The sequence below is a fragment of the Quercus suber genome, unplaced genomic scaffold, assembly GCF_002906115.3.
Source record: "Quercus suber isolate HL8 unplaced genomic scaffold, Cork oak 2.0 scaffold_71, whole genome shotgun sequence".
Lineage (NCBI taxonomy): Eukaryota > Viridiplantae > Streptophyta > Magnoliopsida > Fagales > Fagaceae > Quercus > Quercus suber.
This window is the reverse complement of record NW_027069536.1, coordinates 948,964-973,552: the sequence shown is the minus strand read 5'-3', so window position 1 is coordinate 973,552 and position 24,589 is coordinate 948,964. Positions and strand designations below refer to the sequence as shown.

Genomic DNA, 24,589 nt, shown 5'->3' with positions numbered 1-24,589 from the left:
TGGGGTTATCTCTTTTCTCTTTCCATAATTATCTCATAGATTAGATACATTAAAGAGAGTCCATTTTGATAAAGGGTAATCTCTTTTCTTCTTCCACACTTATCTTTATGTATCAGATGCTTCAGATATATTCTCTTGTATTTGATTTGAATGCATATAAACAATGCACATAATTGAGATGATTTTGGGCTAAACAACAAGCATGCATATTCCTGTATTTGAATTGAATGCACATAATTGAGATAATTTTGGGCTAAACAATAAGCATGCCCCTTGTTTTTACTCTTCTTTTTTTTTTTTTTTTTTTCCTTCTCATTTTAAGGAAACAATCAAACAAATACATTGGTTAGTTACGTATTGGGATTCATGCATCAAGGGAAAGATTGCCGCTACAATACAAGTCCAATTGGGTATTAGGGTAAAGGTTCAACTGTAGGTTGGAATTTTGGGATAGACCAAAGGATTTGATAAGATTCCTTATACTTGTAATCGCTTGTGATTGATAACAGTGGATTCTTGAAAGGGGTGACTTTTAAATTGAACCTAATTAATTAACTTAGATAATTAATTAATTAACAAATGGGTCAATTCATTTTAACCCAACAATTTTAAAAGTAATTACAATAATATTAACAACCAAGTAGCATAAATGTATAATGTGCTAGTTCTAACTATCGATTCTATGAATTTGTTACGAATTACTTTTATCTCGAGTTTATCTGAAGAAAAAATAATGTGTCAGTAATAATCTCTCTTTCTATTTTCATACATGTCATTTAATTCATGTCATATCTACAAATTAAATCACTCCCAATATAACTTGGCATATGCCTCAATATTCAACGTCTATTTTTCCAAACACCAAAAGTCTTCTCAATGACAAAATGAAGTGATGAGTAGACATAATTAGTTATATTTTAATACTTGGTAAATGGCTTACAAATAAGGGAAAAAAAATCAAATATTGAAGCATAAAAATTTAAGAACAATATATAAAAAAATAAAAGGAAGGCGAGCTTGCTTAATAATAATAATAGCATAAAAATCATCTTTAAAATGATTTTTTAATGTTAAAAATAGAAATGACGGCATTTTAAGAGAGTTGACGGAAATTTTTTTTATGGTAATGGATGAAAACTAAAGTGATACATTATCCAGGTGACGATTTTTAAAATTAGTGGGTGAAAATGACAATCAATCAAAATTATATGGTGTGAAGTGAATTTAATTTGGTCAATATTTTTTGTCATGTACGATGATTATTAGAAAATTTTCATGTTGCATACGTGTCTCTACTGTGTTTTCCTTCTTGTATTTTGGTTGTATAAGTGTTCACTTCCTTCTTGTATTTTGGTTGTATAAGTGTTCACCAACTCAGCAAGCATGATATTATTGAAAACTACTCGCATAGTTGTTTTCTTTTCTTTTCTTTTTTTCAAGAAAAAATCATACAGTTGTTAGAGCATTCACAGTAGTGAAGGCAAAATTTTAGCTATTTAGCTACACCAAAAATCACTTTATCTATTATACCTACATATGTGCTGCAGCAGTGAATTTATTTTAACTTTTTAACACATAAAATAATATAAACATTACAATAAAATATAAATACTCCAATAAAATAATATATTACACTCCTAAAAAAAAATCAACAGCACCACCACAACCCACTCTACCATCAGCCACAGCCACAGCCACAGCCACCACCACCATTACCACCACCACCCCACCAGTCCACAGCAGGAAAAAAAAAAAAAAAAAAAAACCACCACGAGCAAGCACTCCGATCACCAGCACAGCACAGCACAATCATCCACCACCACCAGTCCACAGCATAAAAAAAGAAAAAAAAACCCACCACCAGCAGCAGCAGTCCACAGCAGAAGAAAAAAAAGAAACCCATCGCCGCCCTCTCCTCTTTCATGGAGCCCGGCGACTCCATCATCGACGGCGGCAACGAATGGTACCTAAACATCGAGCGCCGTATCGAACAGGCCTCGTCGCAAGGCTTGCTGTATCTCGGCATGGGCGTATCGGGCGGCGAAGAAGGTGCCCGATACGGTCCTTCGTTGATGCCCGGAGATCGGCGATGGGGCTTGGGGACCAGGTCGACTCGGCGATGGGGCTTGGGGTGGGCCGGTGGAACAAATCGGCGATGAGAAAGCTGGCCGGCGAGCTAAGGGATGAGGGAGATGAGTGGACGGCGAGCTAGAGAGAAAAAAAAATTGAGGAAGAGAAAAGAAAGAACAGAAGCCGGAGAGAGAGAAAGAAAATAGAAAATGATTATTTAATGAGAGAGGAGAGAGAAGCCTAATAAAAAACTATTTCTTTTTTTTTAGATGTGAGCTACAGTGCACATCTAAATATAGATGTGCACTGTAGCTGTGGAGCTAAAATTTTTAGTTTTAGCTCCACTGCTGCGGCAAGAATTTTGTGATTATAGAGCTAAATTTTAGCAATATAGCAATATACTTCCACTGCTGTAAATGCTCTTAAAGCAATAAAATTTCTTTATAAAAAATTAAAGGAAAAAAAGAGAGTAAAAAGTAGCTACTTTTCATGGAGGGTACACATGGGAGTTGGGACCCGCAACCAATGTAATTTTGGGACAAGACGCTAACTCTAAAAGGCTCAAACCGTCAAACGTGAAACATGAAAATCAAATAAGCTGCTATTTTTTTGCGGGGCTTTTACCTGGAGCTCAAAAACAATAGCTTAAAAAAAAAAAAAAAAACCCAGCTACACTATACTCTCAGATTACTTTTATTTTCTTTCTCAAAAAAAGAAAAAGAAAAAAAGATTACTTTTATTTTGCTGAATATAATCTCAGATAACTATCGGTATACAATTTATAGTGGTAAAATATATAAATAAAAAGAGTTAAGATATAGCCATGAATAGATTAACTTAACGCCTCTCAATAATCCATTGACAATAACTCAATTTATCAAGAATTGTGAAATTTGAAATTTGGGGGTCTGACTTATTACTTAAAATTGAAAACTTATTGCCGAAAATACTGTAGCAAAATAATTTTTAAACTATGACTAGCGTTTGTGAGACCCAATTTTAAAGTTACATTTACATTTTTTCATACTTGCGAGTTCCGTGAACAGTGCACAAGACTTAGGAAAAAATGTAAATGCGGGCGCATTAACTATCCAAACTCACACTTAATATGTTTTAAAAAGTTGACTCATTTACTATCAAAACTCATACTTAATATATTTTAAAACTCACACTTAATATGTTTTAAAAAGTTTGACTCATTTAATGAAATTCCCAATAGTCGCATGATTGCTCTCCCTCGTAGGAGTTTTTTTTCTCTCTCATCAGTAAGAGCTCTTTCCTCCCTTAGTTTTTAACTGGGGGTTTTCTTTTTGACCACACTGATCTCCGTGATTGGGCATGGTCAAGATTTAAATCACAATATGGAGCAGGCTGTGTTAGATGGTTTGCAGAATCTGTTACTCACTAAGGAAGAAGAAGAATGCATCCAAATTACGAACCAAGGCCGTGTTGAGCTTCTTGAGGATTGCTTTCTGAGCCTCTCTGGGAAGCTTCTGTCAAGCAGGCTGCAGAACCAACAAGCTCTGAAAGGCACGCTGAGAGCTGCTTGGAAAATGGGATCCGACTTAAGAATATTAGAGGTAGGCAATGGAATTTTACAGTTCAAGTTTGGATCGAGGTACCAGATGGAATGGGTAGAGAAAAATGGTCCATGGAATTTTGACAACAACTTGCTGCTGTTGTGTCGATGGAGAAAAGGACTCTCAGCGGCAAACATTACATTCACGCACTCGCCATTTTGGGTTTAGGTGTGGGGTTTGCCTTTTGAGCTCCTGTCTGAAGAAACTGGGAAAGACATTGGAAATAGTATTGGTATCTATGTTGAAACCGATAAAAGATCCGGACATACAGATCAGGCGAAGTTTATGCGAATCCGAGTGGAGTTGTAACTTGATAAGCCACTTCGAAGGGGGGGGGGGTACATTAAGAACATGGAAGATGAAAAGGTTTGGGTAACCTTCAAGTACGAGAGGCTGCCCACTGTGTGCTATGTATGTGGAAGGTTGGGACATGATGAAAGGCACTGTACACAAACTTCTAATGGTAAGGACGCTGAGCATCAGTATGGGGAGTGGCTTAAAGCAAACGGAAGTTTCAATGGGAACCAGTATAGAGTCAAAACTAAGAAGAATGACAATGCTGGGTCAAGCGGTGGAAGTGAAGATGCAAGACAGCCACCGGCGCAGGTGGAAATGGGAGATACAGCAACTGATTACGGTGGTCGAATTCAAAAATCTGGTGGTTTCCAAGAAAGTGGAAAAGCTGGTGACTGGGGTCCCCGAGGTAATGATGGGAGGTCGAATTGTCAGGAGGCTTGTCCTGTGTAGAGTTGGGATGGGACTGAGGAGCCTTTACCCAACTTGGGGAAGGGAGATGGCACACGTGACTGAAGGATGGCGCAGAACACAGCTCAAGCAAAAGGGAAGGAAATAATCTGTGGGGATGAAATTTCAATTGTGGGCCTACAGGAGGGAAGGAAAAAAGGGGATGAGACTGAGGTGACAAGCCCATTGAAGCCCAAATGCGATAAAAGTGAGGAGGATGTTGTGGGCTATATGGACGTGGGCCTTGGTGAAGGAAAGAAGACTAACGCTAGGGGAAGGTGGAAGAAGCTAGCCCGTGCACAAGGCCTGACCGAGTCTGATCAAGCAGCAACCCAAAATGTGGAGGAAGTTGGAAAAAAAAGGCCCAGGAAAATAGAGAAAAAAGAAATAGAGGAAGTTAAGAAACATAAGAAGACGCGTGAGGATGGTCTTGGCAGTGTTAGTCTTATGACCATTGAAACGGCGGTGACTCCGAGTCAGCACCGCCGAGAGCCATGATCGCCTTATGCTGGAACTATCGGGGGCTTGGGAACCCCCGATCAGTTGGTGCGTTGCGCGACTTGGTGCGACATTGGGATCCCGCAATCGTTTTCTTGTCGGAGACAAAGAAAAAAAACCCAGGCATGCAGAAAATTAAGGTAAAGGTTGCTTTTGAAAATGGCTTTTATGTCAAAGGAAATGGAAAAGAAGGGGGATTAGCTATGTTATGGAGAAGAGAGACAGACTTAGAAATCAAAAGCTTCTCTAAGCACCATATTGACGCGGTGATCACTGAGGAAGGAAGTGGCTTTAAGTGGAGGATAACGGGCTTCTATGGGCATCCAAAAACTCATCGTAGAAGGGAGTCTTGGAATTTCCTTGACACCTTGAACAATCAATATCACCTGCCTTGGTTGTGCTTGGGGGACTTTAATGAGATTTTATCAAGAGAAGAGAAACAGGGTGGTGTTCAAAGATCGTGGCAATAGATGGCGAGTTTCAAAAATGTAATTGATCGATGTGAGTTTAGAGACTTGGGATATCGTGGCTCAAAATTCACCTGGTGCAACCAGCAAGAAGGACAGGACAGAATCTATATGAGGTTGGACCGTGCTCTTGCAACAGTGGAATGGCCGCAGCATTTCCATAACATCAAGGTACACCATTTGATTGATACTACCTCTAATCATTCCCCACTCCTTCTTACTGAAACTAGCATTGTCTCTCAACAAAAGAAGCGTAGATTTCACTTTGAAGCTATATGGATGAGAATGGCAGATTGTAAGGATGTCATTGAGGAGGCCTGGAAGGATGGGTCGTGCAGAGGTACTCCGGATAGGCTCTGTGGGGGGCTCAAACAATTTGCGTCGGCATTGACAACCTGGAGCAAATCCAATTTTGGGAGAATTCCAAAGAAGATTAAGGAAAAAAAGGAGGCATTGGGAAGATTAATCGAGCATGATCATGACGGACAGAATGGGGTGGAAATCAATAGGCTTAGGAAGGAAGTTAATGAGTTGATGGATGATGAAGAGGTGTGGTGGCAGCAACGGTCAAGGGTACAATGGCTTGGTGAGGGTGACCGCAATACTAAATATTTTCACCATCGTGCATCGAAAAGAAGGAAAAAGAACGCAATCAATGGTTTGTGGAATGAGAATGGTTTATGGTGTAGTGACAAGGATAGCATTGCTGCAACTGCCATAGCATACTTTGAAGATATATATACATCCACCCATCCAGCCAGTGTTGATGAAGTGACAAACTTAATCCCAGCCAAGGTCACCAGGGAGATGAAGAATGATCTAACCCGTGATTTTACCATGGATGAAGTCAAAGCTGCTCTTCAACAAATGCACCCCACAAAAGCCCCCGGCCCGGACGGTATGTCTGCTATTTTCTATCAAAAGTACTGGGATATTGTAGGGCATGATACTGCTAATATGGTTCTTAATGTGCTTAACTCCAATGCTCCTTTTGCTGAATTAAATAGAACTAACATTACTCTTGTGCCAAAAATTAAGTCTCCATCCAGGATGAAAGACTTTCGTCCCATTAGTCTTAGTAATGTGGCCTATAAACTAATTTCTAAGGCTCTTGCAAACTGTCTCAAGGTGGTTCTCCCTCACCTGATTTCAGAAAATCAAAGTGCCTTCTTGACAGAGTGCCTCATCACAGATAACATATTAGTAGCTTTTAAACTAATGCATTACTTAGATCATAAGAAGTGTGGGAAGGATGGTTACATGGCAGTTAAACTGGATATGAGCAAGGCATATGACAGAGTTGAGTGGATCTTCATCGAAAAAGTCATGAGAAGATTGGGTTTCCATGAGAGATGGGTGGACTGGATTTTGAGATGTATTTCCACTGTAACTTATTCCGTCCTAATTAATGGAGAAAGTCATGGGTGCATCACGCCATCGAGGGGGCTAAGGCAGAGAGACCCTCTCTCTTCCTACCTTTTTTTGTTAGGTATAGAGGCCTTTTCAGCCATGATTGTGGAAGCAAATAACAACCAGATGCTGAGCGGCATTTCAGTATGTAGGGCGAGTCCAAAAATCACTCACTTGTTCTTCGCAGACGATAGTCTGCTATTTTGTAAGGCAGATAGGCATGAGAGCCAAACATTGGTGGAAATCCTAAAGAGGTATGAGATGGCATCGGGGCAAAAAATCAATGCGGACAAGTGTTCTATATTTTTCAGCCAAAATACTACACCCGATACGAGAAGAGAGGTATTGTGCACTCTTGGCCCTATGCAAGACACGAGGCATGGTAAATACCTTGGCCTCTCCTCTATAATTGGGAAGTTAAAAAACCAAGTCTTTGCGGAAATAAAGGAAAAAGTGGGGAAAAAACTATCGGGCTGGAAAGAAAAAATGCTCTCATTGGGTGGCAAGGAGATATTAATTAAGGCAGTGGCTCAAGCTATCCCGACATACACGATGAGTTGCTTCTTACTTCCGAAAGGCCTGTGTGAGGATTTGGAGCAGATGATGAGAAACTTCTGGTGGGGTCAAAAGAATCAAGAGGCAAAGCAGGCATGGGTGGGGTGGAAGAAAATTTGCAAGTCTAAACTGCAAGGAGGAATGAGATTTCGCAACCTTAAGGCTTTCAATTTAGCTATGCTCGCTAAGCAGGGATGGCGGCTCCTTTCCAACCCAAGTTTCTTAGTTGCTCGGCTCTATCGGGCTAAATATCACCCCACTGGTGATATCCTGAGTGCAAAGCTTGGAAATTCACCTTCGTATGCTTGGCGAAGTATCTATAACAGCCTAGAAGTAATAAGGAAGGGCACTAGATGGAGGGTTGGAAATGGGAGAAAGATCCACATTTGGGAGGACAAGTGGCTCCCTACCCCCACCACATACAGAGTTTGCTCTCTCCAAAGAGACATTGATGATTTCCCTATGGTCTCGTCTCTCATAGACGAGGATACAAAGCGCTGGAAGGCATATCGGGTTTGGGCACTATTCTACCCTTTTGAGGCTGAAAATATACTTAAAATACCACTGAGTTACAGTTTGCCGAATGATAGCTTAATCTGGTTGGGCAACAAGAGGGGTGTGTTCACAGTTAAGAGTGCGTACTATGTTGCTTTGCCTTTGGTTGAAGAGCCGAGCTTGGGTGAATGCTCGGATGGTGACTTTAGAACCCCGCTATGGAGGAAAATGTAGCACCTTAAGCTTCTGGCTAAAGTGAGAATATTTGCTTGGCGAGCTTGTGTTAATGGACTGCCAACACACATGAATATGATGACAAGAGGTATTGATGTTGCTATAACCTGCCCTATATGTGGAAAAGAAGGGGAAAGTACAAAACATGCTCTTCTCTACTGTAAAAAAATTTGTGATGTCTGGTGGTGTTGGCAGTCATGCCCAATTAATCTCCTGATTGAAACAAATGATGTAGTGAATGTGGCACTGCGAATTATGGAAGCTGGAACTTGTCACGACCTGGAAATTTTTTTTGTCATGGCGTGGTCGATTTGGTACAACCGGAATCAGATGGTTCATGGAGCTCTAGGATCCTCCTCTGTTCATATTTGGGGTACTGCACAGCGAACACTTAATGACTATAATGTTGCAACTGCCATCAACCTTTCTCGGCAGCAATCTCCGGATGTTGGGTGGAGTGCTCCTCCATCGGGTCTGCATAAGATTAACGTTGACGGAGCAACTTCTGAAGATGGCAGACCCTCTGCGGTAGGCGTGGTAATACGAGACTACAGAGGTATGGTAGTGGCCGCATGTGCAAAGATTTTGCCTGCACAATACAGCGTGGAAGTCACCGAAGCTTTAGCCGTTGAACAAGGGATCTTGCTTGCTTGACAGAAGATGATCTCGCATGTCATCCTTGAGTTTGACTTGCTCTCAATTGTTGATGCTATCTCCTCTAACACGACACATGGTGAGCTGCTGCCCATTATACAAGGGATCCTGCTGCTGTCCTCTTCCTTTGATACTTGGAAAGTAAAGCACTTGAAAAGGGAATACAACAAAGTGGCTCATGAATTAGCCAAGATGGCTAGAGAAACAAGAATGTCACAATTCTGGTTTGAAACAGAGCCTCCTCTGCTTCATCACCTTTGCCAAATTGATAGGGCTAACTATTAGTTTGATTTATCTTTATGCCCATCTTTGTTGTACTTCAATTTCTGAAGTGTTATTATTGAATACAAGTGAAGTTCACTTTCAAAAAAAAAAAAAAAAAAAAGTTGACTCATTTACTATCAAAACTCATACTTAATATATTTTAAAAAGTTTATTTTTCCTTGGTTTGCGTGCCTTACATGCAGATATATATAAGACGCTTTAATGTACTACCATATCATCAGAGGTCTAGAGAGCTTGTTGTGTAATACAAAAGAGAAAATCTAAACCTATAAATCAACTCGTGAGTCCATAGAGTATATAAAATTATCATCTAAGGTGTTGTTGATGTCATAGTGCAGATCAAGAGTTGAATCCGCAAAGTCATCCCAAACTCCCAGTGTCTTGTTGCAGAAATAAAATTTTAAAGGTGATCATTGGAGTCACAGATGCAATTCCTGAAAGCCGAAAGGTATTCAAAATAAAAAAGTCCAAGCAGTTGGGAGTTAATTGTGGTCGTATCAGGAAGTCATCTACTAGGTGTAGGGATTAGGGATAAGGGTCTATTTCAAATCATGAACTTTAGTTTTATTTATTTATTGAATTTCTTTTGGAATTGTGGTAATTCTGTAATGGTTTTTCCTTTAGGAGCTTCTCCATCAATTCCACTTCATCACCATCTTTTTTTTTTTTTTTTTACTTTATTATTTATTACTTTACATCTGGTGACATGCTGACCTGTGGTGATTAACTTGTGGTGAGAATATTGTTTGTTTCATAATTGGTTAATTCCTCATTGGCTTAACTTACTTTATTTGCCCCCTAATAAATTAAGGATTCAAAACATATGAGATTTTTCAAATCTAAATATAAAAAATTCAAACAAAAATTTGATCATTTAACAATAAAAAAAACTAATTTATTATCTTAAAAGTATATAAATATTTCCAAAGCTTTTAAAAAGTATATATGTCCTACCTTCTATATAAGAAATTAATAGCATATAAATTTTCATCATAAGGTCACGCACTGTGCTCACGCTTCCCAACCCACTGTTTGACCTGTTTCACACGCCTAATATGACAACAAATAAGACATATAACGACGACGTTTTTGATGTCTGCTTCTTCACTTCGATTGCTACTATTTTTTTTTTTTTTCTCCTTTATTCTATTTACCTTTCGGTCCACAGTCCATACCAAAAACCTTGCCAATGCTATTACGGTAATAGTAACGAGCTGGCACCTTCACTGGCCCAACCTTGGTTTGTCACTATACTCTCTATAACACGACTAGTCTTTGGTATCTCTTTTGGAAGATTCAGAAACCATATTTTGAATCCTTTGCTTTGTCTCCATTTCAGAAGCTGATCTATCTTCCCTCCTCTTCGTGTAGGCCTCGAAGAATTCCTTGTTCTCCTTCTCCAATTCCTTCCACACTTTTTTGTACACAATCAAAAAGATAAAACTTTTTTTAGATTTCAACAAATATATATACAAGGGGTACTATATATATATGTGTACATGTATGTTTTCATGTATGATAGAAATTTGGGTGTGAGGGCCTTTTGACTTATTATGTATAAAAAAGGTGATTGACCTGTGGAGGTAATGACTGGTTTGATATTTGCATGCTTAGAGAGGGCTTCCATGCACTCTTCCTTGCTCATGTTAAATATGATACACTCTTCGATCAGGTGGTGCACCTGCATCAACTCAAAGTATTAATCTCCATGAATATAATTAGAACCACAAGACTCTTAGNTTCCATTTTCCCCTTAATTTTCATTTCTAGTTGTTAAATTCAAGTTTACGGCCAAAGAAAGAAAATCTTAAAAAGGAATCAATGTTGTAGACTTGCAATATAGTATATCTATTAAAAGGGTATTCTAGTTTGGGAAAATTACATTTTATCTCCTAACTCAAAAATCTTAAAGATTCAGTTTATTAGGGAGTATGGTATACACTTTTTTAAAAATATTTAATTGCTATATATAGTTTTTTTTTACCTCCTCTTGACTACCTATAGGAGAAAAAAAAAAAAAGGTAGATTTTTAACAGTGGAGTGGACCATTGAGTAGAGGGGGCTTATTTATTAGCAGGAAGAGAAGTACCACTATAAAGCAAATTTTCTTAAGAAGACAACCTGTTCTGGTGGGGTTATCTCTTTTCACCTTCCATAATTATCTCATAAATTAGATACATTGGAGAGGGTCTGTTTTGATAAAAGGATATCTCTTTTCTTCTTCCATAATTATCTTTATGTATTAGATGCTTCAGATACATTCTCCTGTATTTGATTTAAATGCACATAAAGAATGTACATAATTGAGACGATTTTGGGCTAAACAACAAGCAAGCATGCATTCTCCTGTATTTGATTTGAATGCACCTAATGAATGCACATAATTTTTGACTTATTATGTATAAAAAAGGTGATTGACCTGTGGAGGTAATGACTGGTTTGATATTTGCATGCTTAGAGAGGGCTTCCATGCACTCTTCCTTGCTCATGTTAAATATGATACACTCTTCGATCAGGTGGTGCACCTGCATCAACTCAAAGTATTAATCTCCATGAATATAATTAGAACCACAAGACTCTTAGCTCTATATATGTATTTTTGAATCAGAGTTAACAGAAACTTACCATGCGTATATATGAAGCTGAGTCTCCCATGATCTTATGGTGTATCTGTGATATACTACTATATATAAGATCAAATACACACTCTGGAAAAGCAAGAACCAAGAGAAATGGAAGCAAATTCTTGATGATTTCTTGCAAAAGAATTAAAAGGTAGAAGAAAAAGAACGATTTGGAAAGTTAGGTTGATAAGACATCAAAGAAAAGAAGAAGCTAGAAGAGAGAGAGAGAGAGCAAATTTTTAATGATCAGGTAAGGAAAATGGTTGAATTTATAAAAAGAGCATGGTTTCAAAATAGGGTAGGTTAAAATATATTTTATAATAAAATAAAGGGCACAGGGGGTGTATGATGTAATGGGCAACTGGTGGGGTCCAAAGTCCCACGTGGGAGAAGTAAGACGATTGGTGGAGAGGGGATTAGAGAAGATTTTATAAGCAGCCCTTATTTGTCTCTTACGTGGCCACTAGGCCAGTGTCCACGTGACATGTGGGTCCATGTCACCTCCTCTATTCTAATTTTTTACACAAGCACTAAAACCTAAAAGGCGGTGCTACGCCAGACTCCAAAGTCCAAAGGCAGCAATATGGCCCACATTAATTTAAACCAACGGCCCGTGAAATTGCCGTATCGTAGCGTCTTCATTAACTTGACTCTCTTCGCTTTCAGTTTTTTGCCTTTCAGGGGCTTCATGTAATCCCCGACAGGGGATTCTATTATGAATCTGTTTGGGATTTGGATGTTTGATTTCTCAGTTTGAATTCTAGATTCCATGTGAATAATAGTAACGTTCTTATGGGCTTCAATTTCATACAAAGTTAGTTTTTATTTGGTGGATTCTAATTAACTTAATTGATAAAGTTTCTTATAAAATTGTTTTTATTCAGTTAATTCCTATTAGCTTAATAACTTAACATGATGGGTAAAGTTTCTAATAATTGAATAAGAAATACCATAGTTTGAAACTCTATAAAAAATAAAATTGTTTTATTTATGAATATAAAGTTGTTATTAACTTATTATGTTGCATTTAGCCTCGAGAGCTTCCCTATTGGTGGAAATCTTTTTTGTGGCTTATCTCTACAATAATTCATGAGAATGTTATGGTTATAGTAACTGTAAGGACATAGTTTGAGTCCTAAGTCTAAAAAAGAAGTGGATTTAGGCCCAATAAGCCTAATACAATGAATTTGTAGACAGTGAGTTAGAAATTTAGGCTATAATGAGTTGAATAACAATCATAATTGATCCAGAAGACAATAAAGTAAAAATGGACTAGGTTTATCTAAGGAAAATTGTGTTCAACACAATCCAAGGAGATCAGTTCTAGTATATATTACTTGAAGTTGGTTACAAATACAGTTTTAATTGCTACAGTACTTCTTTCTTAATTTTTTGATCCATTTCTCTTAAGGCCTCCCCTCTATTTTATACTATCATCCTTTCTTTATTTCTGCCCTCCACGTGTCAATCAGATTGCTGATTTTGATCCCTGTCACGTCAACTCTCTCCTGAAATCTTTGGGGAGTAGCTGTAAAGCTAAAAGCTACTGTTTATGTATCACTTCCTCATTAATGCAACTAGAGAGTTTGTTGCAGCGCATTTAATACGGTGGTAGCAGCTTTTCCTTAGATATTTCCCAATTCCCATTTGTCATGTACGTTCACAGTGCATATCTTTATTAATAGAACATCCTCTGCTTCGTTCATCTGAGGGGATACTCCTTCTCGGCCTATCTCCCCTAGCCTTCACAGTCATAACTTGCTTATGAAGTTCATAGTCTTATATCTTCCTTACTATTGATCCATTCTCGGACAACTGAGTTTCCTCAGATAAGCCCAAGGCCCAACATATATTTTGGGCCCTTTACCCCTACTTATACTGAAAATCTGACCATTGAATTATATGTTATTAATATTTTTAATATGCATGTCAAATTTCTTTTAGATTAGATGTTATTTACTATTTGAAATATAAACTTACTATTTTTAATTATCTATAATTTAAGACTACAAAAACTTAAAATTTAAATGATTTATTGATAACTTTTTTTTTTTGAGAAGAATAAAAAAAGTAATTTGATGATTGATTTGTCAAAATTCATATTTAATAAAATATTTGCAGCCACGGCCTAGCAAACTCTGTATTAAATATTTGCAGCCACGGCCTAGCAAACTCTGTTCTATGGACTAGTGAAATGCAATAATGTTTACATTTTTGGGATTTTTACAAGAATGCAACTTTCGAATCAAATGCAGAGTACGGAAATCTCAAATCTAATTCTAGGAATGTAGGATTCTGTAGGGTCAGTTTTTGCGGCCCATGCCCAAGGAAGTATGGATTAGGAGCCCACCGAGCCCAAAACAATAAATTTTGTAGAGAATGGGTGAAAGGGCTAGGCTAATAATGAGAATAACAGTATTAAACAGCAACCACAATGGGAGGATTTGAATTAATGTGTTCTTGGACTAATATGAGTGCTCTGTCCGAAGAGATGCTTTTCATTGATAGTCTAGGGTTACAATTCCTGGAGCTACAATAATCAAATATCTTTCTTTTTTCTTCCTCCCTTTCTTCCTTTATATAGTGCTGCCTTCTTACATTTCCTCCGTCCACTTGTTCATCATCCAGGCACTCATTTGAGTGCAAGTCCCATCACCCCACTTTTAGCCGTATGTGAGTGGCGGTAGTTGAGAAAACTCCGTTCAGGGGTCTTATCCACATAAATGCGGCCAGGAAGGTAGGTGCAGTGCATTAAATGTGGTGGTTGAAGTATGCCTCCTTGATATTTCTCTGTTCTCGTTATTTGTTGAGGCAGTTTGACTGTCAAGGGAAGAAGAAGAAGATCACATCCATGTCATCCACAAAATAGATAAATGTGGTAAAGAGCTTCGCAAATGGGAGCGAGATTGCTTTAGGAACGTCAAAATGATATTGAGCCGTAAGAGAAAGGAGTTAAAGGAGGTCGAAAAATTAGCCATGAGAATTGGAAATCATTAGCAAGTCCTTGTGTTGCAGAAGGAGATAGCCGAATTGGTTGATAAAGAAAATAGAGTTTGGTTCCAAAGATCAAATGTCATGTGGGCTAAATTTGGAGATAAAAATTCAAAAATTTTTCACAGCCATGCTTCTCAGAGGAAGAGAAAAAATTTGATCCGAAAACTGAAAGATCTAAATGGCCGAGTGGTGGATACCAATGAAGACATAGCTGAATGTCTTGTGCAATACTACCAAGACCTCTTCCAGTCAACCAACCAGCAATTTTGTACCTTGGCTACAAATTCCATTCAGAAAGTAAATACCGAGAAAATGAATTCCATGCTCTCATCCGAATTCACTCAGATGGAGGTTAAGCAAGCCATCAACCAAATGGACCCACTAAAAGCACCCGGACCTAATGGTATACCTCCTCTCTTTTATCAGTATTATTGGAACTTAATTGGAGATGATATTTCTAATTATGTGCTGCATTATCTTAATTCTACTACTTTACCTGATCACCTCAAACAACTTTTATTACCCTCATTCCAAAAAAGAAAAATCCTGAATTTTCTCTGAATTTAGACCGATCAGTTTGTGCAATGTACTGTATAAAATTTTCTCAAAAGTTCTAGCAAATAGACTTAAGAAAATTTTGTCAAATATTATTACTGAGAATCAGAGTGATTTCACAAAAAGTCGCCTTATTTATGATAATATTTTGGTAGTTTTTGAGTCTTTACATGGTATGCAGAAGCACACAGGGAAGGACGATTATATGGCTATCAAGCTGGATCAAAGCATATGACAGAATGGAGTGGGATTGTCTGTCGTCAGTTATGGAAAAAATGAGGTTCAATGAGCATTGGATCCGTCTCATGATGCTATGTGTCAAAACTGTGACATATTCCATATTGGTGAATGGGGAACCCAAAGACATGATCACTCCAACAAGAGGCATTAGAAAAGAGGATCCACTTTCTCCATTCCTATTCTTACTTTGCACTGAGGGCCTAAATGGGCAAATCAACCAAGCCGCTCAACAAGGTCACTTCAAGGGCTATTCTCTTTGTAGAAATAGCCCACGCCTGACTCACCTTTTGTTTGCAGATGATAGCTTGTTGTTTTGCAAGGCCACCATAAAGGAGTGCCAACGAGTACTAGACACATTGGAAGTGTACGAGAGATGTTCAAGTCAGCAGATTAACCGAAGCAAGACAACAATCTTCTTTCGTAAATCGACTAGTGATGATACCAAAAATCAAATAAAGTTGGTGTTGGGGGTTCCATAAATTATTCAGTATGAAAGATACTTGGGATTACCATCCTTGGATTAACAATATAAAGGAACGAGTCTGGAAAAAATTATAGGGCTAGAAGGAGAAACTCCTATCACAAGTTGGAAGGGAAATCTTAATCAAAGCTATTGTCCAAACTATTCCAACTTACACCATGAACTCTTTCAAACTTCCTTTGGGGCTTTGTTCAAAAATTGAAAGCCTGATATGAAGATTTTAGTGGAGTCAGAAAAGAGACAGGAGGAAAGTTCACTGGGTGAAATGAGATACACTTTGCCTCCTAAAAAAGGAAGGTGGTATGGGCTTCAAGGATCTAGCCAACTTCAATGATGCTCTCTTGGCTAAGCAAGTTGGAGATTACTTCATAATAAGGACTCTCTCTTCTATAGAGTCTTTAAAATGAATTTTTTTTCCCAAATTGCAGCATTTGGGAGGCTCAAGAGTCTAGCACTGATTCACACGCTTGGCATAGCATTTTGAATGGAAGAGATGTTCTGCTCAACGGTGCAAGATGGAGGGTTGGTTGCAGAGAGGCCATTAGCATATGGAATGATGCATGGTTACCATCTTTAGAGCACTCACGAGTCTTATCTGATATGGTACCAGGTTTTGAAGATGTGAGAGTTTCGGACCTCATCAATCCATTCACAAGAACATGGGACTTAAACTTAGTGCATGGATTATTGTCACTTGATGAAGCTGCTTTGGTTCTCAGCATTCCATTGAGTCGCACTCCTGTGGAGGACAAGATCATTTAGCCCTTTACCCCCTCAGGTAAGTATATTATAAACTTGGGTTCAAAGTTTTTAACTAAACTCAATTTTGTGCAGATTCCTATAGCTAACCAGCAGCAGCAAAGTGGAATTTAGAACCAGATTTGGGGGCTTAACATCCCTAATAAAGTGCGGCATTTTATGTGGCGAGTGTGCAAGGAAGCTATACCAACAAAGCTTAACTTACTGAGGAGGAAGATTTTATTGGAAGACAAGTGCGAACAGTGTGGTGTGGAGTCCGAAACTGTAGTCCATGCATTATGGGAATGTACCATGCTAGACGAAATATGAGAGGCTGTTCTAGGCTTTGAAGATCGGAGATAGTATGGAATTTCAAACACTAGAGATCTGATTAGTGTGTTTCACGAGAAAAGAAAAAACTTGGAACTCATGGCTATGGTGATGTGGACAATTTGGCATCGACACAACCAGCTCCTAGTTAGCTCAAATGTTTTTCCCAAAGCACAGGTTCTTCAACAAGCTACCCAGTCGTTGGCCACCTTCCAACAGAGCCAACAATCCCTCATTCAGCCATTAGCAACCTCTCGACCTTAGTCCAGTGCTCATTGGAGTCTGCCTCCTTCAAATTGCCTTAAACTGAACTTTGATGGAGCCGTTTTTCCAGAGTTGGGCAAGGCTGGTCTGGGGGTGGTAGTTCATGATTGTTAAGGAAATGCAATAGCCTCGTTGTCAGAACAAGCCCTTCTAAAATTTTCACCAGACATAGTGGTAGCCATGGCAGCAACAAGGGCGATGTCCTTTGCATAGGAACTTGGTATTACAGAATTTATACTCGAAGGAGATTCGAAAGTAGTGATAAATTCTCTTCAAAGCAAGGAAGCCTCGCTATCTTCTTTTGGCCATCTTCTTGAGTCAGCTAAGTCCACTTTAGTTTTCAGTAAATGTATTGCCTTCTCCCATGTCCGTAGAATTGGTAATAAAGTAGCTTATAACGTAGCTAGACATGCAAGACATGTAAGAGGTTTGTTGGTGTGGGTGGAGGATGTTCCACCACACCTAGTTGATATACTCTTTGGCGACCTTGGTTGATCTTATAAAAGTAATAGTCTTCATTCTCAAAAAAAAAAAAAAAAAAATCATTATTCTTAAATTTCTATTTCTAATGTGTGTGTTTTATATAGTAAATATTTCGCTATATTTTTATTCTTTTTTATATAGTATTCCTATGTGTAATATTCCTCCTCTTTAAAATTATAATTCTTTTTCGTGTGTGTTTTTGTTTTGCCACGTTTCAAAATTATAATTCTTTAACTGAATGTTGGCATGAATCTTCATAATTTTTAAAGATGAGCATTTAATTGTGACTAAACATTTTAGTCTCTCAATNTTACCTTCATGTGTGTCCGAGGTTCCTCTCCCTCTAGACACTTGTCAAACAGATCATTTGAACCTCCCAAGCTCGTGTTGGGTCAAACCTCTTCGGATCCGAGGATGTTGGACTACTCGGGCACATGATTACCTCCTCGGATGGCACACGTGCTCGTCTCAAGGCATTCCCCTTTGACGTGGGCCTCTGACTGAAGGTCACACCTCCTCGGACGAAGAGTGTTCCTCATTCAGGGCCTTGGGCCCAATAAGTTGGGTTGGGTTTTCTCCCCCCACAGATTCTATGTCTGGAATTTTATGAGATTATAGGACCCTCACAGTTTAGGCCCTTTCACCGCCCAATCTTTCATACCTAATTATTTCTAGCCAATCAGCATAGATACAAATGAGAATTTTATTTAAAAGACAGTAACATTTTTCTTACAAATCATTATTCTTAGGATTCTTTTTCCAAATACCACATTGATTCAATAATTAATAAAGGTGGTGATGAAGCATGGAGATTTATAGGTTTTTATGGAGAACCAGCAACACACAAGAGAGTTGAAGCATGGAATAAACTGAGGTTGCTCAATACTAGACATGATATTCCTTGGCTTTGTGCTGAGGATTTTAATGAAATCACAAGAAGCTCAGAAAAAGACTAAACATTTTAGTCTCTCAATGTTTAAAAAAAAAAAAAAAAAACTTAAATGTTGTCGTCGCATGTCAATTTAACCTTCAAAGTTATGTTATTTTCAATGTTAATTCAGTTTTTTCAAATGAACGATTCGAAGGACTTAGTTTCACTTTTGTTTCGGTCGGCATGTATTATCCATTCAGTTCACAATCTAAACATTTTAGTCTCTTTATGTTAATAAAAAAAAATTTAAAAAAAAAAAAAACCTGAAATGTTGTTGTCGCATGTCAATTTAACCTTCAAAGTTATGTTATTTTCAATGTCAATTCAATTTTTTCAAATGAACGATTTGAAGGACTTAGTTTCACTTGTTTGTTTCGGTCGGCATGTATTATCCTTCAGTTCACAATCTAGGCCTTACTTTTATATTATAAAACTAAGAGTTTCACGATTTTATATCATTGTCAATTTAGTTCCAGATGCAATTTTGCTAACCTCATTTCCATTAAATTTCATGTAAACTCAAACTTACACAATTTTAAGTGGGTTATAGTTAGTTTAACTGGTAAAGTCTCTTGTTGCCGAAATTGTAAGAATGCATGATGGCTACCTTCTATATATATATATATATACTTTTTTTTTTTCACTTTCACCGATCTCTCCTCTATCCCTCATTGATCTCTCTCCTTTCTTAGACTTGAGCACAACTGTTGGAGCATTTTAATATTAATTAATTAAAATGAATGAATATTATAACATAAATATAAAGATGTGAGAGTGAATATGGAAGATGAGGAGTTAATGAAAATGTTTAATCCCCCATTAAAAATGAGAGAAATTATTTTGTTCTTTTTAATAGTAGTGATTAATGGACTAATATGAATTGTCTCAGGTATTGGGTTAGATACATGCGCAAGGGGGAGGTGAAGGGTGAGATATCAAAAATGGAAATGAATTAGCCTCTTGGATCCTCCTGCTAAAATAGAGAGGTTCTTGGCAAAGAAGGGTGTTCTTTTTGGTAGAGCTTTAGGCTTGAATACTTTGTGCAGAGGTTGTTCTAGCCATATGACACTTGTTGGGCTGTTGTATCCTGAGGGAGCTAAGTCAGAGAAGGTCTGTACCGGTTAGAAAATTGAGCCAACAAAGGGCTTGAATCTCCTTAAAGAGAACCACGCTTCAGTTCAAATAGTATTGTGTAATTTTTCTCTTTAAATTAATAATATTTAGAAGTATTATTCAGTTTCTCGTTGTGTTATTTCCATTATTATTGTGTTTGCACCAACAATTTTAAGGAGATTCAATACATGGAGTCTACACAAGAGAAACCAAATGAGCCTGTTGGAGATCTCAATAAGCCATTTTGCTTTAAGGGAGCCCGCTTCAAGAGGGGTCATCTTCTACTTGAGTCTTCTCAAGCCCTTGAATACTATGTACAGAGGTTGTTCTAGTTATATGACACTTGTTGGGCTATGGTATCCTGAGAGAGACAAGTCAGAAAAGGTCTGCACTGGTTGTAAAGTTTAGCCAACCAATGGCTTGAATCTCCTTAAAAAGAGTGAGTGCCGCATTTCAGTTCAAATAGTATTATGTAATTTTTCTCTTTAAATTAATAATATTCAGAAGTATTATTCAGTTTCTCGTTGTATTATTTCCATTATTATTATGTTTGTACCAACAATTTTAAGGAGATTCAATACATGGAACCTACACAAGAGAAACCAAATGAGCTTGTTGGAGATCTCAACAAGCCCTTTCACTTTAAGGGAGCCCACTTTAAGGGAGCCCACTTTAAGAGGTGGAAATGAAAGGTCCTCTTCTACTTGAGTCTTCTCAAAGTCACCTACATCCTCACTGATAAGAATCCATCAAAAGTTTCTACCTATGAGATGAGTGAGGAAGAATTTAGTCTCCATCAAGAAAAAATAGATAAGTATACAAAAGATAAATATAATTGTTGCTCTTATCTTTTAAATTGTCTTGCCAATAATTTCTATGATTATTACGATACAACTTACAATTCTCTCAATAAAATTTGGAAAGCTGTACAAAGCAAGTATGATACCAAGGAGGCTAGTGCAAAGAAGTATGTTGCTAGTAGATTTTTCTGTTACCAAATGGTGGATGAAAAATAGGTGGTGGATCAAGCACAAGACTTCCAAATAATTGTGGCAGAATTGAGATCCGAAAGCATAAAGATTAGAGACAATTTGGTGGTAGCTGGCATAATTGATAAATTACCACTATCTTGGAGGGAGTTCCAAAAGACTTGGCGGCACAAACAAAATGAGACATCCTTGGAGACTTTGATCACACGCATTCGTGTGGAGGAGGAGGCTAGGGGACAAGATGCACTCATGACACAAGAGAGCAATGGTATTTCCACCACAAAGATAAGCCTTATTTCAGCCAATAATAATATGCCCAAAAATCATTTTCCTAGAAATGGTCAATTGAAGTCTAAAAAGAGAGCCTTCAAAAATAATAATAGACCTCAAGGAAGGAGAAACCCAAATAAAACTACAATAAGAACCAATGACCCCCTTCACAAGATCAATTTAATAGATCCTGTTTTGTTTGTGGCAAGAGTGGGCAAATTGCTTGATTTTGCAAATTTCGGAAACATGTATCTGTCCCACAAGCTAACGTAACCGAAGAATCTTTAGTGGCTATGATTACAGATATTAATATGGTACAATATGTTGAAGGGTGGTGGGTAAATTCTGGTGCTAATAGGCATATCTGCTATGACAAAAATTGGTTCAAATTGTACACTCCTTTTGAAGAAGAAAAAAACAATTATGCTTGGTAACTCTAGCAAAACCAAAATTCTTGGGAGTGGTGAGGTTGAATAGAAATTCACTTTTGGACGTGTGCTAACATTGAAAGATGTACTTTACACTCCGTCCGTGAGAAAGAATTTGATGTCAAGTTTTTTGCTTAACAAGGCTCGCTTCAAGCAAATTATGGAATCTGATAACTATGTAATCACTAAAAAGGGGTTATTTGTGGGCAAGGGTTATGCTTGTGATGGGATGTTTAAATTGAATGTTAAAAATAATAAAGTATCTACTAGTTCAATTTATATGCTTTCTTCTATTAATTTTTGGCAAGCTCATTTGTGTCATATACATAGTAGATATGTGGGAATCATGAGTAGTTTAGGATTAATTCCAAGACTGTCAAAAGATTTTGAAAAATATGAAACTTGTAGTCAAGCTAAGATTACAAAAAGGCCTCATAAAAGTGTGGTAAGAAATACCGAATTGCTTGAGTTAATTCACTCTGATTTATGTAAATTTGAGAAAATTTTAACTCGTGGGGGAAATAGATATAATATCACTTTTATTGATGATTTCTCAAAATATACAATTGTTTATTTGTTGAAAAATAAAAGTGATACTTTTGAAAAATTTCAAGATTTTTTAAAAGAAGTTGAAAATCAACTCAGTAGAAAAATAAAAAGAATAAGAAGTGATAGAGGCCATGAGTATGAATCAACTCATTTGTCCAGTTTTTAGGAATTATCCATGAAACTACTGCACCATATTGACCTGCTTCTAATGGTGTGGCTGAAAGAAAAAATAGAACTCTAATTAAGTTAACAAATGCCATGTTAATTGAATCTGGTGCACATTTATATTTTTTAGGTGAATCTATTTTAACTGCATGTCATGTTTTGAATAGGGTGCCACATAAAAAGTTTCATACCACACATTTTGAGATGTGGAAATGACATAGCCAAATTTGGGATATTTGAGAGTATGGAGTTGTCTTGCTTATGTAAGGCTTACTGATCCTAAAATACCTAAATTAGGTATAAGAGCTACTACTTGTGCTTTTCTTGGTTATGCGATTAATAGTGCAGCTTATAGATTTTTTGATCTTGAAAATAAAATAATTTTTGAATCAGGTGATGCAATTTTTCAAGAAGAAAAGTTTCATTTTAAATTGAAAAATAGTGGGGGTAAAGAAAATATTTTATCACAACCTAGATTTTCTACATCTCATTTACAAAATTAAGAAAATTTTGAAATAGAACTTGGAAGGAGTAAAAGAGCTAGAGTTGAAAAGGATTTTGGTCTTGATTATTATGTTTTTAACATTAAGGAAAATTCCCGAAATTTAAAAGAGGCTTTAACATCACCTGATACTATATTTTGGAAAGAGACTGTAAATGATGAGATGAAATCTCTAATTTCTAATAGAACTTGGAAATTAGTAAATCTTCCACCGGTTATAAGACCATAGGTTGTAAATGAGTCCTTAGAAAAATGTTGAAACCGGATGGATCTATAGATAAGTTTAAAGCTAAACTTGTTGCAAAAGGCTTTAAACAAAAAGCTGATTTTGATTTCTTTGATACATTTTCTCCGGTAACAAGAATTACATCTATTAGATTGTTAATTGCTATTGCTGCAATTTTTTATTTGAAAATTCATTAAATAGATGTAAAAATTGCTTTTCTAAATGGGGACCTAGAGAATGAGATTTATATGGATCAACCCGAAGGCTTTGTAGAGCTTGGACAAGAAAGCAAGGTATGTAAGCTAATAATATCCATATATGACTTAAAACAAATACCTAAGCAGTGGCATGAAAAGTTTGATTCTTGCATGATTGAGAATGATCATAAATCAAATGAATGTGATAAATGTATTTATTATAAATTATGGAATAATTTACATGTTATTATCAGCCTCTATGTGGATGATATGTTGATTTTTTGCTCAAATACGCATGTTATAAATGACATAAAAAATATGCTTAAAAGCCATTTTGATATGAAAGATCTTAGTGAGGCTAGTTTTATTTTGGGCATCAAAATTACAAAAACATGTGATGGAATATTTCTTGATCAATCACATTATGTTGAGAAAATATAATTTTCATGACCACAAAAGTGTAGTTACTTCTTTTAATTCTAGTGTTCATTTATTTCCTGTGAATAATAATGATGAGATTTTTAATCAAAATGATTATGCTAGCATCATTGGTAGTTTGCATTATGCTACTGATTGTACTAGACTTGACATTGCATATGTAGTAGGAGTGCTAAGCAGATTTACTAGCAAGCCTAGTAAAGATCACTAGCTAGCTATTGAGCGAGTCATGAGATATTTAATTGGTACCAAAAGTTATGGCTTATTTTATAAAAAGTACCTTGCTATGATTGAAACTTTTAGTGATATCGATTGGAATACTTTGTCAGGTGATTCTCTCTCTACCACTGGTTATATTTTTACCTTAGATAGTGGTGCTATTTGTTAGAAATCAAAAAAGCAAACAATAATTGCTAATTCAACAGTGGAAGCTGAATTAATAGCTTTAGCTTCAGCTAGTGAAGAGGCAAATTCGCTTAGAGATTTGTTATATGAAATTTCAATTTGAGAAAAGTCAATTCCACCTATGTTAATTCATTGTGATAGCATTGCCACAATTGGTAGAGTTAAAAATTGTTATTACAATGGTAAATCCAGACTTATAAGAAGAAATCACAGTACCATGCAATCTTATTTGAGTAGTGACATCATAACTGTGGATTATATTAAATCTAATGATAATCTTGCAGATCCATTTACCAAGGCCTTGGCAAAAGATAGAGTTTGGAATATATCGAGGGGGATGGGACTAAAGTCCATAGAATCATGAGCCATGTATGAGGATACGCAACCCAAGGACCAGAGATCCTGAGAATTAGGTTCAATGGGAACAACGAATCATATGATGGTCGTAAGAAATGCGTTATTTATTTTTTTTAATTATTTATTTTGTAAATAATTTTTTAATTGCTCATCCCTATGATGTAAGTGTATTTATCCTGTAATGTGGAGAGGTTGAGTAAAAAACTCTTAATGAAATTTGTAGCTCATATGAGTGGGGTGTTAGAATTACAGGAGCACCCTTGACAAAATTTCACTTATGTGAGTATGGGTGTAAGGGCGCTCCTTATGAGATTTGAA

General features: G+C 36.9%; 1 protein-coding gene across 1 annotated transcript; it reads right to left on the bottom strand.

Annotated features, from left to right (window-relative positions):
• Nucleotides 1–10,114: 10,114 nt before the first annotated feature.
• On the bottom strand, nt 10,115–11,523 carry LOC112033023 (uncharacterized). The gene is made up of 2 exons (XM_024065797.2): nt 11,412–11,523; nt 10,115–10,406 (listed from the first exon to the last, which is right to left on the bottom strand). Exons 1-2 carry the CDS (start codon nt 11,521–11,523, stop codon nt 10,261–10,263), a joined length of 258 nt encoding a protein of 85 aa, XP_023921565.2. The 3' UTR covers nt 10,115–10,260.
• Between the last annotated feature and the right edge of the window lie 13,066 nt (nt 11,524–24,589).